The 13,088-nt window shown below is 58.6% G+C and overlaps 1 protein-coding gene across 6 annotated transcripts in view; it reads right to left on the bottom strand.

The window, feature by feature from the left end:
* The window catches only part of PI4KB (phosphatidylinositol 4-kinase beta), a 17,947-nt gene extending 4,859 nt beyond the window's left edge, over nt 1-13,088 (bottom strand). The window contains exons 1-7 of one of the 6 annotated variants that reach the window (XM_065043216.1): nt 12,978-13,088; nt 12,499-12,613; nt 8,198-9,098; nt 4,621-4,665; nt 1,029-1,256; nt 266-493; nt 74-183 (exon numbers count right to left, since the gene is read on the bottom strand). In XM_065043216.1, coding sequence (XP_064899288.1) covers nt 74-183; nt 266-493; nt 1,029-1,256; nt 4,621-4,665; nt 8,198-9,070 — 1,484 coding nt within the window. In that variant the 5' untranslated portion in view covers nt 9,071-9,098; nt 12,499-12,613; nt 12,978-13,088. The other 5 variants (XM_065043218.1, XM_065043217.1, XM_065043219.1 and 2 more) reach the window with 5 other exon arrangements.

The following is a 13,088-nucleotide window of genomic DNA, read 5'->3' as shown; positions in this document are numbered from 1 at the left end:
TTGCACAGTGCAAATCTAGCAGACAAATCTCAGCCCGCTCTAAAATTTGGGCTGTAACCAGCGGTGGCCTCACCTGATGTCCCCGGCGGCGATGAAGACGGGCTCGCGGCTCTCCTGGCTGGTGATGCTGTCCACCGAGAACTGCGAGATGTTGTCGCAGCTGTTGGTGTGGATCTCCGGCAGCTGCCAGGTGGGAAAAGGCGCCAGAGGTGGGATGCGGCGGCCGTTCCGAGCCGCCGTCCCCGCCGCCGGGTGCTCGACTCACCTCCACCTGCAGCTCCACGATGTCGTCCACGGACCAAGCCTCGTCGTCGTTGTCGTAGTTGGGGACGGTGGAGAAGCTGCCGGTCCTCTGCTCGTGGGTGATGCCGCACTCGGGGAGGTTCTCGGCCGAGCGGGTGCTGCGGATGCGGTTCTCGGGGATGCGGGCGGGCACATTCGCGGTGTCGAAATTGTCACATTCAAGTACTTCAACGTAGATTAAATAGGGAGCCTGAGGGGGTGCAAAATGTGTGTTATCAGAATCCCAGAACGTCAGCAGTTGGAAGGGACCCAAAAAGCTCACCCAGTGCAATCCCCCCGGAGCAGGAACACCCAGATGAGGTTACACAGGAAGGTGTCCAGGCGGGTTGGAATGTCTGCACAGAAGGAGACTCCACAACCCCCTGGGCAGCCTGGGCCAGGCTCTGCCACCCTCACCCCAACAAGTTGCTTCTCATCTTCCAGCGGAACCTCCTGTGTTGCACTTTGCACCCATTGCCCCTTGTCCTGTCCCTGGTTGTCACCAGAAGAGCCTGGCTCCATCCTCCTGACACTGCCCCTTTCCATCTTGATCCCCAGGAATGAGTCCCCCCTCAGGCTCCTCTTCTCCAGCTCCAGAGCCCCAAAGGCTACAGGAGGCAGCGCGACGCTCTTAACCCTTGCACAGGGTTTTTATGGCAATTAGATGTCCGCGCCGAGGACAAAACCCACCTTCCGAAGCAAAAAGCCGCTTTTGGAGGGAAAAGGCCCAATATCCGCTGTCCTACCTTGTCCTTGGAGTTGAGGACGACGGCCTGGGTGTGCGGCACGCGCACGACGTGGTGGTCGAAGCCGGCGGTGGGGAGCCAGGCGCGCGCCGGCAGCTTGTGGTTGAGCAGCGACAGCTCCGAGATGAGCCGCTGCGTCTTCTGCTCTTTGGTGGGCAGGGTGGCCAAGCGCTTCCCGATGGCGATCAGGGACTTGATGAACTCCCGCTCGGGAGCGAGTCTGACGGGCTGGGGGGGGGTCGGGGGGGAGAGTTAGAAAGGTGAGGGGGTTGAGGAGACATTGGTGGGGTTTGCGAATGGGCTCCATGGGTTAAAATCAATGGGATTAGCCCCAAAGGTGCTTCCCGTGCCTCCCTCTTGGATGACGCTCCTGTCTGGCTCGTCAACCGGAGGCAGAGCAGCATCAAATCGCTCTGACCACACATCCTGCCCAAAATTCCAGCGCTCGCATCCCCACCAGAAACCCACGGATCCCCCAGCGCAAATCAGCCTTGTCCCCGCTTTATTTTCTCTTTATCGATTGCTCAATCCCATCATCTCAAGATCAAACCGAAGCCCCTCAGACCCCCACAGGTCAACCGGAGCCCTTCGCTCCGCTTTGTCCCGAGCGTTTAAATCACGATGGCGGCCGATTCTTGCCGTTGCGGGTGCAGAATGAAACTCCGCGCAATCATGCTGCAAACGCACATGCAACAAGCGGGAGAAGGGGAAGCCAAGGAGCCGCCGCCGAGCGACACAAAGGAAACGAGAAAGATGGGGCTGGGGGGGGTCCCTTTTGGGAAAGGGCGGGTGGGAAGCGGTTTGTCTGTCCCAAATCCTCCCTGGCAGTGCGTTGAACGCAAGATCTCGCTCTTTATTTAATCCAGTTCTGCGCAAAGCGGGACGATATTCCAAGTGCCTCCTGCTCCCCAGGAGCACATCCCCGATATCATCCCCAAAACAACCCCAAATCTCCGCTTTCTACGGCAAAACCGCGGCCACCCCAAGGACCAGCCCCCCCTGTGGACTCAAGGGTTGGAAACACCCCGGTGGTGCCGAGCGGAGCCACCGATTCACCGGCACCGATAACCGGGTTTTAGAAACGTTTCGGTTTGATACAGGGTTTAATAAATAATCTGGGTCCAAGGGGAGGAGAAATCGCCACCTGTGATTTGCAAAATAAAGCCACTTTTACCTAAAAGTGGGGGGCAAAGCGGGATGGGGAGCCCCACATCCTACCCGCCCCCCCCGCCCCAGCCTCGCGCCGCTTAAAGATGCTGCTGATTCCAAATATAAATACAATTAAAAGGGCTCGTTTTGAAGGAAAAACATCAGGGAGACGCTGGGTTTTGATTGAAAGAACAAAGCTCAACGCTTTACCCGTTTCCCCGAAAATAAGACCTACCCCAAAATTAAGCCCTAGTGGGATTTGTTTCGGGATTTTTTGAGGATGCTCAAAATTTAAGCCCTACTCCAAAAATAAGCCCTAGAGGCTGCTACACATGTGAAAAAGTCAGCGTCTTCTGGAGCAAAAATTAATACTGACCCTGCCTTATTTTCGGGGAAAAAGGGTAGAAGGGGGGGGACCGATTCGTGGGAGAAAAGCAAATTAAATCTCATCCAGCAGAGAAGATTTTCAGTCAAATCGAAGGAAACAGCATTTCCTCTTCCATCCGCCCGGCCCCACGTGAGGTTCCTCTCTCCTTTGCTTTGTATTTTGATGGTTTTTAGGGGGGTGAGACGTGAGCCCCCCCAGGGCACCCCCAGCTCCTCGGGGTTGTGTGGCCGGATTGGAGCCAAACCAGCAGGTTTGCCCAAAGCTGCGTTTCCCAGGGCCGGCGGGGGGGACACGCGGAGCAGGGGGTGGGGACATGGAGTTTGGGGCACAGGAGATGCTGCTGGGTTGGGGACATGGAGTTTGGGGGGCACAGGAGATGCTGCTGGGTTGGGGACACGGTGCTGCTGGGTTGGGGACACAGTGTAGGAGTCACAGGAGATGCCGCTGGGTTGGGGACACGGTGCTGCTGGGTTGGGGACACGGTGTAGGGGTCACAGGAGATGCCACTGGGTTGGGGACATGGTGCTGCTGGGTTGGGGACACAGTGGAGGGGTCACAGGAGATGCTGCTGGGTTGAGGACACGGTGCTGCTGGGTTGGGGACACGGTGTAGGGGTCACAGGAGATGCCGCTGGGTTGGGGACACGGTGCTGCTGGGTTGGGGACATGGAGTTTGGGCGGCACAGGAGATGCCGCTGGGTTGGGGACATGGAGTTTGGGGCACAGGAAATGCTCCTGGGTTGGGGACACAGTGTAGGAGTCACAGGAGATGCCGCCTGGTTGGGGACACGGTGCTGCTGGGTTGGGGACACAGTGGAGGGGTCACAGGAGATGCTGCTGGGTTGGGGACACGGTGCTGCTGGGTTGGGGACACGGTGTAGGGGTCACAGGAGATGCCGCTGGGTTGGGGACACGGTGCTGCTGGGTTGGGGACGTGGAGTTTCGGGGGCACAGGAGATGCCGCTGGGTTGGGGACATGGAGTTTGGGGCACAGGAAATGCTCCTGGGTTGGGGACACGGTGCTGCTGGGTTGGGGACACAGTGGAGGGGTCACAGGAGATGCCGCTGGGTTGGGGACACGGTGCTGCTGGGTTGGGGACATGGAGTTTGGGGGGCACAGGAGATGCCGCTGGGTTGGGGACACAGTGGAGGGGTCACAGGAAATGCTCCTGGGTTGGGGACACGGTGCTGCTGGGTTGGGGACACAGTGGAGGGGTCACAGGAGATGCCGCTGGGTTGGGGACACGGTGCTGCTGGGTTGGGGACATGGAGTTTGGGGGGCACAGGAGATGCCGCTGGGTTGGGGACACGGAGTTTGGGGCACAGGAAATGCTCCTGGGTTGGGGACACAGTGTAGGAGTCACAGGAGATGCCGCTGGGTTGGGGACACGGTGCTGCTGGGTTGGGGACACAGTGGAGGGGTCACAGGAGATGCCGCTGGGTTGGGGAGACAGTGCTGCTGGGTTGGGGACACGGAGTTTTTGGGGCATAGGAGATGCTGCTGGGTTGGGGACACGGTGCCGCTGGGTTGGGGACACAGTGTAGGGGTCACAGGAGATGCTGCTGGGTTGGGGACACGGTGCTGCTGGGTTAGGGACACAGTGTGTGGGTCACAGGAGACGCCGCTGGGTTGGGGACACGGTGCTGCTGGGTTGGGGACACGGAGTTTTTGGGGCATAGGAGATGCTGCTGGGTTGGGGACACAGTGCCGCTGGGTTGGGGACACAGTGTAGAGGTCACAGGAGATGCTGCTGGGTTGAGGACACAGTGCTGCTGGGTTAGGGACACAGTGTGTGGGTCACAGGAGACGCCGCTGGGTTGGGGACACAGTGTGTGGGTCACAGGAGACGCCGCTGGGTTGGGGACACGGTGCCGCTGGGTTGGGGACACGGTGCCGCTGGGTTGGGGACACGGTGTGTGGGTCACAGGAGATAGCGCTGTGTTGGGGACACGGTGCCGCTGTGCTGGGGACACACTGTGCGGGTGGCAGAGGAGATGCTGCTGCGGGGGGCCAGGCGGGGGGACGGACGGACGGACGGACAGACCGGCCACTTACGGGAGAACACGACTTATGGAGACTTTCCGAGCTGGAGGAGAGCTCCTGGAACGGGGCGGTCACAGGAGACAGGAGAGAAAGCAACAGTTTAGCTCCAGCTTCTCCATTCCCAACCAGCACTTGCCGCTTCGTTTTGGTTTGGGTTTGGTTTTCTTCTCCCCACCCATCACAATTTGGCGGCGTTTTAATTAGGAAGCAAACGGGGAGCGGGGCTGATGGTTCAGAGCAGAACCTACCGCTAAACGCCCCTAAAACCGACTTCCTTGGGTCACATTGTGCCGATTTCTGCCCAAAAAGCAGCTTCGAAAACACTTGATTTGAATTCCCTTGGGTCTAATTTACCTTCTCATTTCAGCAGATAAAATCAACCCTATGGAAACACCCATAAAGATTAATAACCTGACAACTGAACTATTCCCACGATGGACGAGACGGTTCGAATCGGCCCATAAATCCATCATTTCATGCAAAAAGCAACTAAAAATATAATAATAGAGCTTTGCGCCCGTAGGAACCGGCGGGGAATTGGTTTTAAAACCCACTGCCCAAAAAGCAACACATGGGTCTCAGGATGGTAATTAGTGATCCGCTAATTACGCAGGAAATAATGGTGTTTGCAACGAGCAAGGGCGGAGTTTCCAAAGCCCCCTCAGATCTAGGCTCAGCAAATCCTGCCCTTAAACCAACGCTTAGTGCTGAGTTTAAGGCGTCAACGCGCGGACTCAACTCATGATTCAATTAGCAGTTTTCTAATTAGATTTCCTTTTCATTTGACTAGACGAGGCAGTTGGGCCAAATGTTTCCCGTTGAAACGGAGCCGCTTTGGATCAGCCGGCGACCAATAAACCACTAAATCCAATTAAAAAGCTGCTTTTCCCCACCCGCTCTGCGCATTTTTGACCCTTGATCCCAGACTCAGGCGCTGTGATTTATTGGGTTGCGTTGAGTTCCTCCCCTCACCTTGAAAACCCAACACCGAGCGGCCCCGCGACACTTAATCCGGGCTTTGTATTTAGGTCGGAGAAACGCAAAACCAGAGGGATGGACGAGTCGATCCGCGTTCCGAGCTCGCGGCTTTTCCTTCGCGTTCATCGGAACGTGACAAGCGCCGGGTAAATTGATACCATTAGGTTGACGTTCCGGACGCCTAAGAGAGGGGAAAGGCCAGATCCACCCCATCCGGCCCCACCACGCTCTAAAACCAACGTGGGGATTTCTTCCCTTAAGCAGCGTTAATACCGGCTTTGGGTCTGACTCAGCTAATCCAGAACGGCAGCGAAGGACGGAGGCACCTTTAGGAGCCCCCTCTTGTATTTCAGCCCCGCGCGCACCCGCAAAGCTCCGGTTTTGCCTCCCTGCAGCCCTTCCAGACGCGTTTTAACCCGTTTATCTATTTTACGCTATAAAATCCCCATTTTAAGGCAATTTGGGCAAGGAGCTTGCGGCTGCTCCCAGCACAACTCAATCCAGCCATCTGCTGGTTTCCCGGACTGCGGGTAAACCAGCTTAGATATGAAATCAAATTAAAGCGGCCAATTCCAAATTTGCAGCACCCGGGCAGCTCTTCGGCTGCTTTCAAACTGGAGATTTCAAATATTTCAATATATTTTGAATATTTTGCTGGTGGAGAATATTCTGCGGCTGGGAAGTTCTTATGGTGTCGCCCTGAGCATTTAAACAGCTCGCGGGGCGATCAAAACACATTTCAAAGCTCAACAAGAGAAGCCCTTGGCAGTGCCGCTCTCATCCATCATTCATGGAAAGCTTCGCTTTCCATTATTCAAGCGGCCGCGAGCACAAGAGACCTCGGCGTGTCCCGTTTCCATCCCACAGAGACACCCAAGAGTCATTGACCCCCCGCCTGGCTCCACACCGGCCCCCGCTGCCCAAAAGAGGCAGAAAGCCCAAGCAGGGCTTGGCAAAGCCTTCGGTTTATCAGCCCACAGCCTGTTCCGCCTGCAATTAAACCTCATTGCTAAGCCTGAACAAGTCGGGACATGGAGGAAACCAGATTTACAACAGACAGATTGTAATAGAGAGAGCGGGTGAGGTGTGGGAATTCACAGGATCCCAGAGTGTCAGGGGTTGAAGGGCCCTGGAAAGCCCATCCAGTGCAATCCCCCCGGAGCAGGAACACCCAGATGAGGTTACACAGGAAGGTGTCCAGGCGGGTTGGAATGTCTGCACAGAAGGAGACTCCACAACCCCCTGGGCAGCCTGGGCCAGGCTCTGCCACCCTCACCCCAACAAGTTGCTTCTCATCTTCCAGCGGAACCTCCTGTGTTGCAGTTTGCACCCATTGCCCCTTGTCCTGTCCCTGGTTGTCACCAGAAGAGCCTGGCTCCATCCTCCTGACACTGCCCCTTTCCATCTTGATCCCCAGCAATGAGTCCCCCCTCAGGCTCCTCTTGTCCAGCTCCAGAGCCCCAGCTCCCTCAGCCTTTCCTCACACGGGAGATGCTCCACTCCCTCCAGCATCTTGGTGGCTGCGCTGGACTCTCTCCAGCAGTTCCCTGTCCTGCTGGAGCTGAGGGGCCACAGCTGGACACAAGATTCCAGGTGTGGTCTCCCCAGGGCAGAGCAGAGGGGCAGGAGAACCTCTCTGGACCCAGCTGGTCTCCCATCCAAGCACTGACCAGCCCTGACCCTGCTTAGCTTCCCAGATCAGGTGTTCTCAGGGTGCTATGGCTGTGTATCTGTATGGTCTCCCATCCAAGTACTGACCGGGCCCGACCCTGCTTAGCTTCCCAGATCAGACAAAATGGGCCATTCTCAGGGTGCTATGGCTGTACATATTTTATATATATGTATATATGTTTCTCAAGTGTATCCTTATAGTGTCTGAACTAAACACGTTATTCAATGGCAGAGCAGAGGGGCAGGAGAACCTCTCTGACCTACTGACCACCCCCTTCTAACCCACCCCAGGTCCCATTGGCTTCCTGGCCACAAGGGCCCAGTGCTGGCTCATGGTCCCCCTGCTGTCCCCAGGACCCCCAGCTCCCTTTTCACTGCTCCAACAGCTCATTCCCAACTTACACTGGAACCTGGGCTTGTTCTGCCCACATTCAAGACTCTACACTTGCCCTTGTTCTATTTCTCCCGCCCAGCTCTCCAGCCTGTCCAGGTCTCTGATGGCAGCACAGCTTCCAGTGTCACCCACTCCTCCCAGCTTGGTGTCACCAGCAAACTCGCTGACAGTCACTCTATTCCCTCATCCAAGTCATTGATGAATATATTGAACAGTGCTGGTCCCAGTACCGACCCCTGGGGCACTGCACTGGGTACAGGCCTCCAGTGGGACTCTGCCCCATTGACCACAATTCGGCAATGTAGGAGGTGACTCGGTCATCCTCACCCAGATTTCTGCCTCACCTCGAAGCCACCAAACATCCTCCCTGCCCCTCACACCGAGGAAAATCCCCCCTGGGGTGCAACCCACCGACATGCAGCACTTTTAGACACCCACAAAACAACAATTCAACCGTTTGCAGCAACCGGGACGGCTAAAAACCCCGCGCGGTAAAGAAGGAGCCACGCGATGCGAACAAGCGGCCGCGGAGAACCCCAACGTTACCTCCTCCTCGCTCTCCACTTTGGGATTGCTGGCTGTGCGCTTCAGGTTGCTGCTCAGGCTGATGGTGACGGTGGCGTCCGATTTGGACCTCTGGTGAGTCCTTTTAGAAGGGGACAAGCCCGTGTCGGGCGCCGGGCTCAGCGACGGCAGCTCCCTCTTCTTGTGAGCCGGCTTCAGCTCGTCCGAGAGGATGAGCTTGCGCAGCTTGGTCCCGCGGGAGTGTCGCTGGGTGGAGATGTGCATGTCGGAGGAGTAGGCGCCCAACAGCAGGGCGCACTGCAATGAGAAGTTGATGCTCTGCCGGCAGCGGTGCACGATGTAGGGTTTGATGGCGTCCCCCACGTCCTCGTCCATGTGGATGTACATGTTGAGCAGCTGCGGCAGGTAGAAGTCGACCTCCTCGTTCCTGAAGCAGAACAACCTGTTCCCGATGTAAGCCTGCACGCCGGGTTCCTTTGAGTTGTACAGGTATGAAATGGCCATGGAAATATCAAAGAGTTTGGACTCAAAGAGCCGGAGGAGCCAGGATTGCTTGGCCGAGTTGTTCTTCTGCCGCTTGCGGGCGCTTTTCACCGTGTTGGCCGCCGCCTCGTCCTCCTCCCTAATCCTGGAGGCCGCGCCGGGCGGATCGTCCAAGCACCGGATCTCGCAGCCGTCCCCGACGTCTCCGTTGGCCAAATCCGCCGCGGCGCGCGGCGCCGGCTCTGCCGCGGTGTCCGAGCAGGCGCCATGCAGCAGCTTCACCTTCTCCAGGACCTCCTCGCAGGCCTTCTTGGCCACCTCGGGGTCGATGACGGCCAGCTCGCCGACGCCTTCCGCGATGACGCTGAGGGACGTCCCGCCGCTCCCCGGATCCGCCACCGAGTCGCCCATAGCAGCGGCGGGTCCGTGTGCTTCAAAGCTGGAAACGGCAAGAATAAAGACAAAAAGAATCAGGGATAGAGCTGGCAGAGGAGAACCGGAGGGCGGGAAAGCAGGAATTGGCGCTGGGATGTGCCTCGAGCGCCGGTTTGGCGCAAAGTTCTTGTCTGGAGCGGGCCGGCGGCCCCGGGAAGCGCGCGAGGCCGAGCCGGTCGCGATGGGTTCCTAAAGGTCTTTGCGGTCCCTTCCCCTCAGACCTGAGAGAGCTGGAAGCGTCTATCAGCCATTACACAAAATTCCCCCGTTACCATGACGATAAAAAACCTGAGCGAGCCAAAAAGAGACGGAAAAAGGGGGAAAAAAGAAGCAGGTTGCTTTGTGCTGGTTTTTTTCGCCACGCTGGGGCCACAGCGCCGCGGGTCCCGGTGGCTTCGCTTCCCCCTAGAAATGTCACTTATCCCCCGTGCTGGTTTGGTTAAGCCGAGGGTGACAGTGAGATGTGGCGCTGGGACGGCGAATCCTTCATGCTGGATGAGCCCGGGAGAGAGCCGGGATGTCGGGAAAAGGTCCCCGCGTTCAAAGTCCGGACACCGACTCCGAGGTGACGTGTCCTGCCCAACGCTTCGCACTCGATCCCACTTTTCAAACCCGATAAACGAGGGATCGAACGGTGAAATTATTGAAATACCGCAATGAGATATTTCCCCCTTAGTTCAGCGACCCTGCTTTATGTGTTTATTCCTAAAGCAGCTCCCGAGACGGGGGAAAGGGGAACGCGGGGTGTTTCTAGCGGCGTGTCCGGACGCGAGCGCCGCTTCCCACGGACACGACTCCTCCTCGACCCCAAAGCGCTTCAGCTCTAACCGGGAGGTGACAAATCCCGACCAAAGTCCAGCGGCGCTCGCCCCGGCCCCGCGGCGGCAACACGCGACGTTTCCCTCCGGCGCAAATCCCGCGTGCTTCACATTTTTGTGGTCATTAGATCCCCGAGCCCCTGCCCGCCAAAGGAAGCTGGTTTTCCTTCTTAGGCTCGCACCACAAAAGCCCAGACGGGCTAATTTTTCAATTAACACCGCGCCGGCAAGGAGGATGCGAAGGGGAAGTGGGGCCAAGCGGGAATCACACCGGCGCTCCTGCCGAGACAACCGGGGTGACAAGCGGAGCCTTTCGCCACCGTCACCCGGCCGGTGACGCCGGAGCCGGGCAGAGCTCGCAGCTGCCGAGAGGGTTAAACTCGGATTAGGGAGCTGCGCAAGATAAATCCGCCCACGGGCCGGCAGCGCTACCTCGGGCACGGCTGCCAGACCCACGCGGCGCCTTGGGTTTTGTTTTAAATCAGCGCATTGACTCCTTATTATGATTATTTTGCTCTCCAGCCCCCCCCAACACTCACACAGCCGCGGTCTCCGGCGACATCCCAAAGAGGGGGCCGATCGGGGCTCGCTGAGGACTCATCCCCGCTCCTATCGCGCCCCAAAATCGCTCCTCGGCCTCGCTGTGTTTCTCCTCCGCTCGCATCTCCGGTTGTTAAACGCATCTATTCGCCTCTCGAGGTTCAGCGGAACCCCCCCGTCCCAACAGCCATTAAACTGCAGGCGATGAAGCAATCCGGGCTGGAAAACAGGCTGAGCTGGGTTCACGCTCGTCCTCCACCCACGGCCCTAACGGGCCAAGTTTCTCTTTGGGGGAACAGCCCCAAAGCCGGGGATTAAACGGGGAAGAAGGAAAAGCCCCTGTTAGCACAGACGGTGCCCGTGAAGCAGCCGTGTGGCCATCGGAGAGCGCGGCTCCCTCGGGAAGGGGCAAAAGCAGAGGGGGATCCACGGGAACACAGCGGCAGCCTAACAGCAAAACAAGAAAGATCTCGCTCCTGCCTGACTGGAATAAGAAATATTAACCCTGGCACACAACCAGGGGGCCGGGATGAAGCCGCACCAAGACATCTGGTCTCCATTAAGCAGCGTTACTTTATGTTTTGCTCAGCACCGCCGGCCTTCGGGCAGCGACTCGCCTCCTAAATCCGGGAGAAAATCAAAGGCAGGCTGGGAGAAATGCAGCGGGAGAAGGGTGAACCGCGCGGCGCCGTACGGGAGCGACGCCGCCACCTCCCAGCGCTCACCCACAGCAAACTATTGATAGTTGGTGTGACATCTCTCCTCAAAGTCCTTGCGCCTCCCGCAATGTGGGAGCCCTAAAACCCCCTCGACCTCCAGCCCTTCGGAAAAGGCGGCTTATCGGGGCAACATTTTGGCGAGGAAGCCCCTCGCAAAGCCACTCCAAGTGGGGTCAAACGCTCCCACCCACATGTGTACCCAGCTCCGTCCCCACGCTGCTCCAACCAGGGGTTGAAGAGAGGCAGAGGATGGCAAAGGCAATGATTAATTATTATTAATCATGCCTAAAGTTACTATCAACCCAAAGCAGAAGTTTGGGGTGGGGGGGGAAGCATCGCGGGATCACTAACCCGGCTCGGCGCCCACCGACCCAGCGCGTTACGCAATATCTGCGCTCTTTAAGTAGATATTTTAAGGCAATTCCAAAGCGTGAGGGGCAGCAGATGGCTCGGGGGGTGGCGGTGAAGCCTCGTCAGAAACGACAGGAGGAAATTTGCTGGAGAAGTGGCTGAGCGGGGCTTTGCAAAGCTCGGCCTGCAGCGGGAGCTTGGCTTAGTGCTGAGGGGATGGGGGGGTGAGGGTTCTCCCTGGGGATTTGGGGACAGTGGCTGGGGGCGGTTGTCACCGTGTCCCCAGGAAGGGGAAGGAGAAGGAGAAAGGGAAGGAGAAGGAGGAGAGAGGGAGAAAGAGAAGGAGAAGGAGGGGAGAGGGAGAAGGAGGGGAGAGGGAGAAGGAGGGGAGAGGGAGAAGGAGGGGAGAGGGAGAAGGAGGGGAGAGGGAGAAGGAGGGGAGAGGGAGAAGGAGGGGAGAGGGAGAAGGAGGGGAGAGGGAGAAGGAGGGGAAGGAGAAGGAGGGGAAGGAGAAGGAGGGGAAGGAGAAGGAGGAGAGAGGGAGAAAGAGGGGAGGGAGAAGGAGAAGGAGAAGGAGAAGGAGAAGGAGAAGGAGAAGAGAGGGAGAAGGAGAAGAGAGGGAGAAGGAGAAGAGAGGGAGAAGGAGAAGAGAGGGAGAAGGAGAAGAGAGGGAGAAGGAGAACAGAGGGAGAAGGAGAACGAGAAGGAGGGGAAGGAGGGGGAAGGGGAAGGAGGGGGAGAGGAAGAGAAGGGGAAGAAAGAAGGAGGGGAGGAAGAAAGAAGGAGGGGAGGAAGAAAGAAGGAGGGGAGGAAGAAAGAAGGAGGGGAGGAAGAAAGAAGGAGGGGAGGAAGAAAGAAGGAGGGGAGGAAGGAGGACAAGAGGGGAGAAGGAGAAGAAGGAGAGGAGAAGAAGGAGAAGGAAAAGGAGAAGAAGGGGAAGGAGGAGAAGGGGAAGGGGCAGGACCAGCGGCCGTACCTGGAGCGATCCCGGCCCGTCCGGCCGCCTCTCCGCCCGGGGATGCCGACGCTCGGGGCAGCGCAGGCGGCTCATCTTGCGGCAGCGGCTCCGCGGGCTCGGGGCCGATCGGCTGCTGCCGGGGAGGAGGAAAAGTATTATAAAAATAAGAAAAAAACAAGGGGAAAAGGTGATTTTCCTGCGCGACGAGGCGCCGCGGCCCGCAGAGCCCCGGAGGCCCCGGGAGGAAGCGGCGGCTCCCCGGGAAGAACCGCGGGTCGGGACCGGCGACTGAGCTCCCGGAGCGACCGCAAAACCGACTCCGGAGACCCCCCCCCTACTCACCCCCCCGCCCGGGGTGACGGCGCCGCCGCGGCCCAGGCCGGGGGGACAGGCCCGGGGTGGCGGGGAGGCCGCGGGGACGCAGGGGAGGCCGCGGGGGGGGCGGGGGTTCCCCCGGCCGGTGCTCCCGGTGCTCCCGGGGCCGGTTCGGCGCTCACCTGCGCGGGGCCGGAGCGGAGCGGGCGGAGCGGGGGAGGCCCCGGGCTGCGCGCGCCGCCACCTCACGGGGCTGAGGGGACGGGATGGGCCTGCCCGCCCGCCAGCGCCCC

The sequence above is a fragment of the Columba livia genome, chromosome 28 (assembly GCF_036013475.1).
Source record: "Columba livia isolate bColLiv1 breed racing homer chromosome 28, bColLiv1.pat.W.v2, whole genome shotgun sequence".
Classification (NCBI taxonomy): Eukaryota; Metazoa; Chordata; class Aves; order Columbiformes; family Columbidae; genus Columba; species Columba livia.
This window is presented reverse-complemented; position numbering and strand designations above follow the sequence as displayed.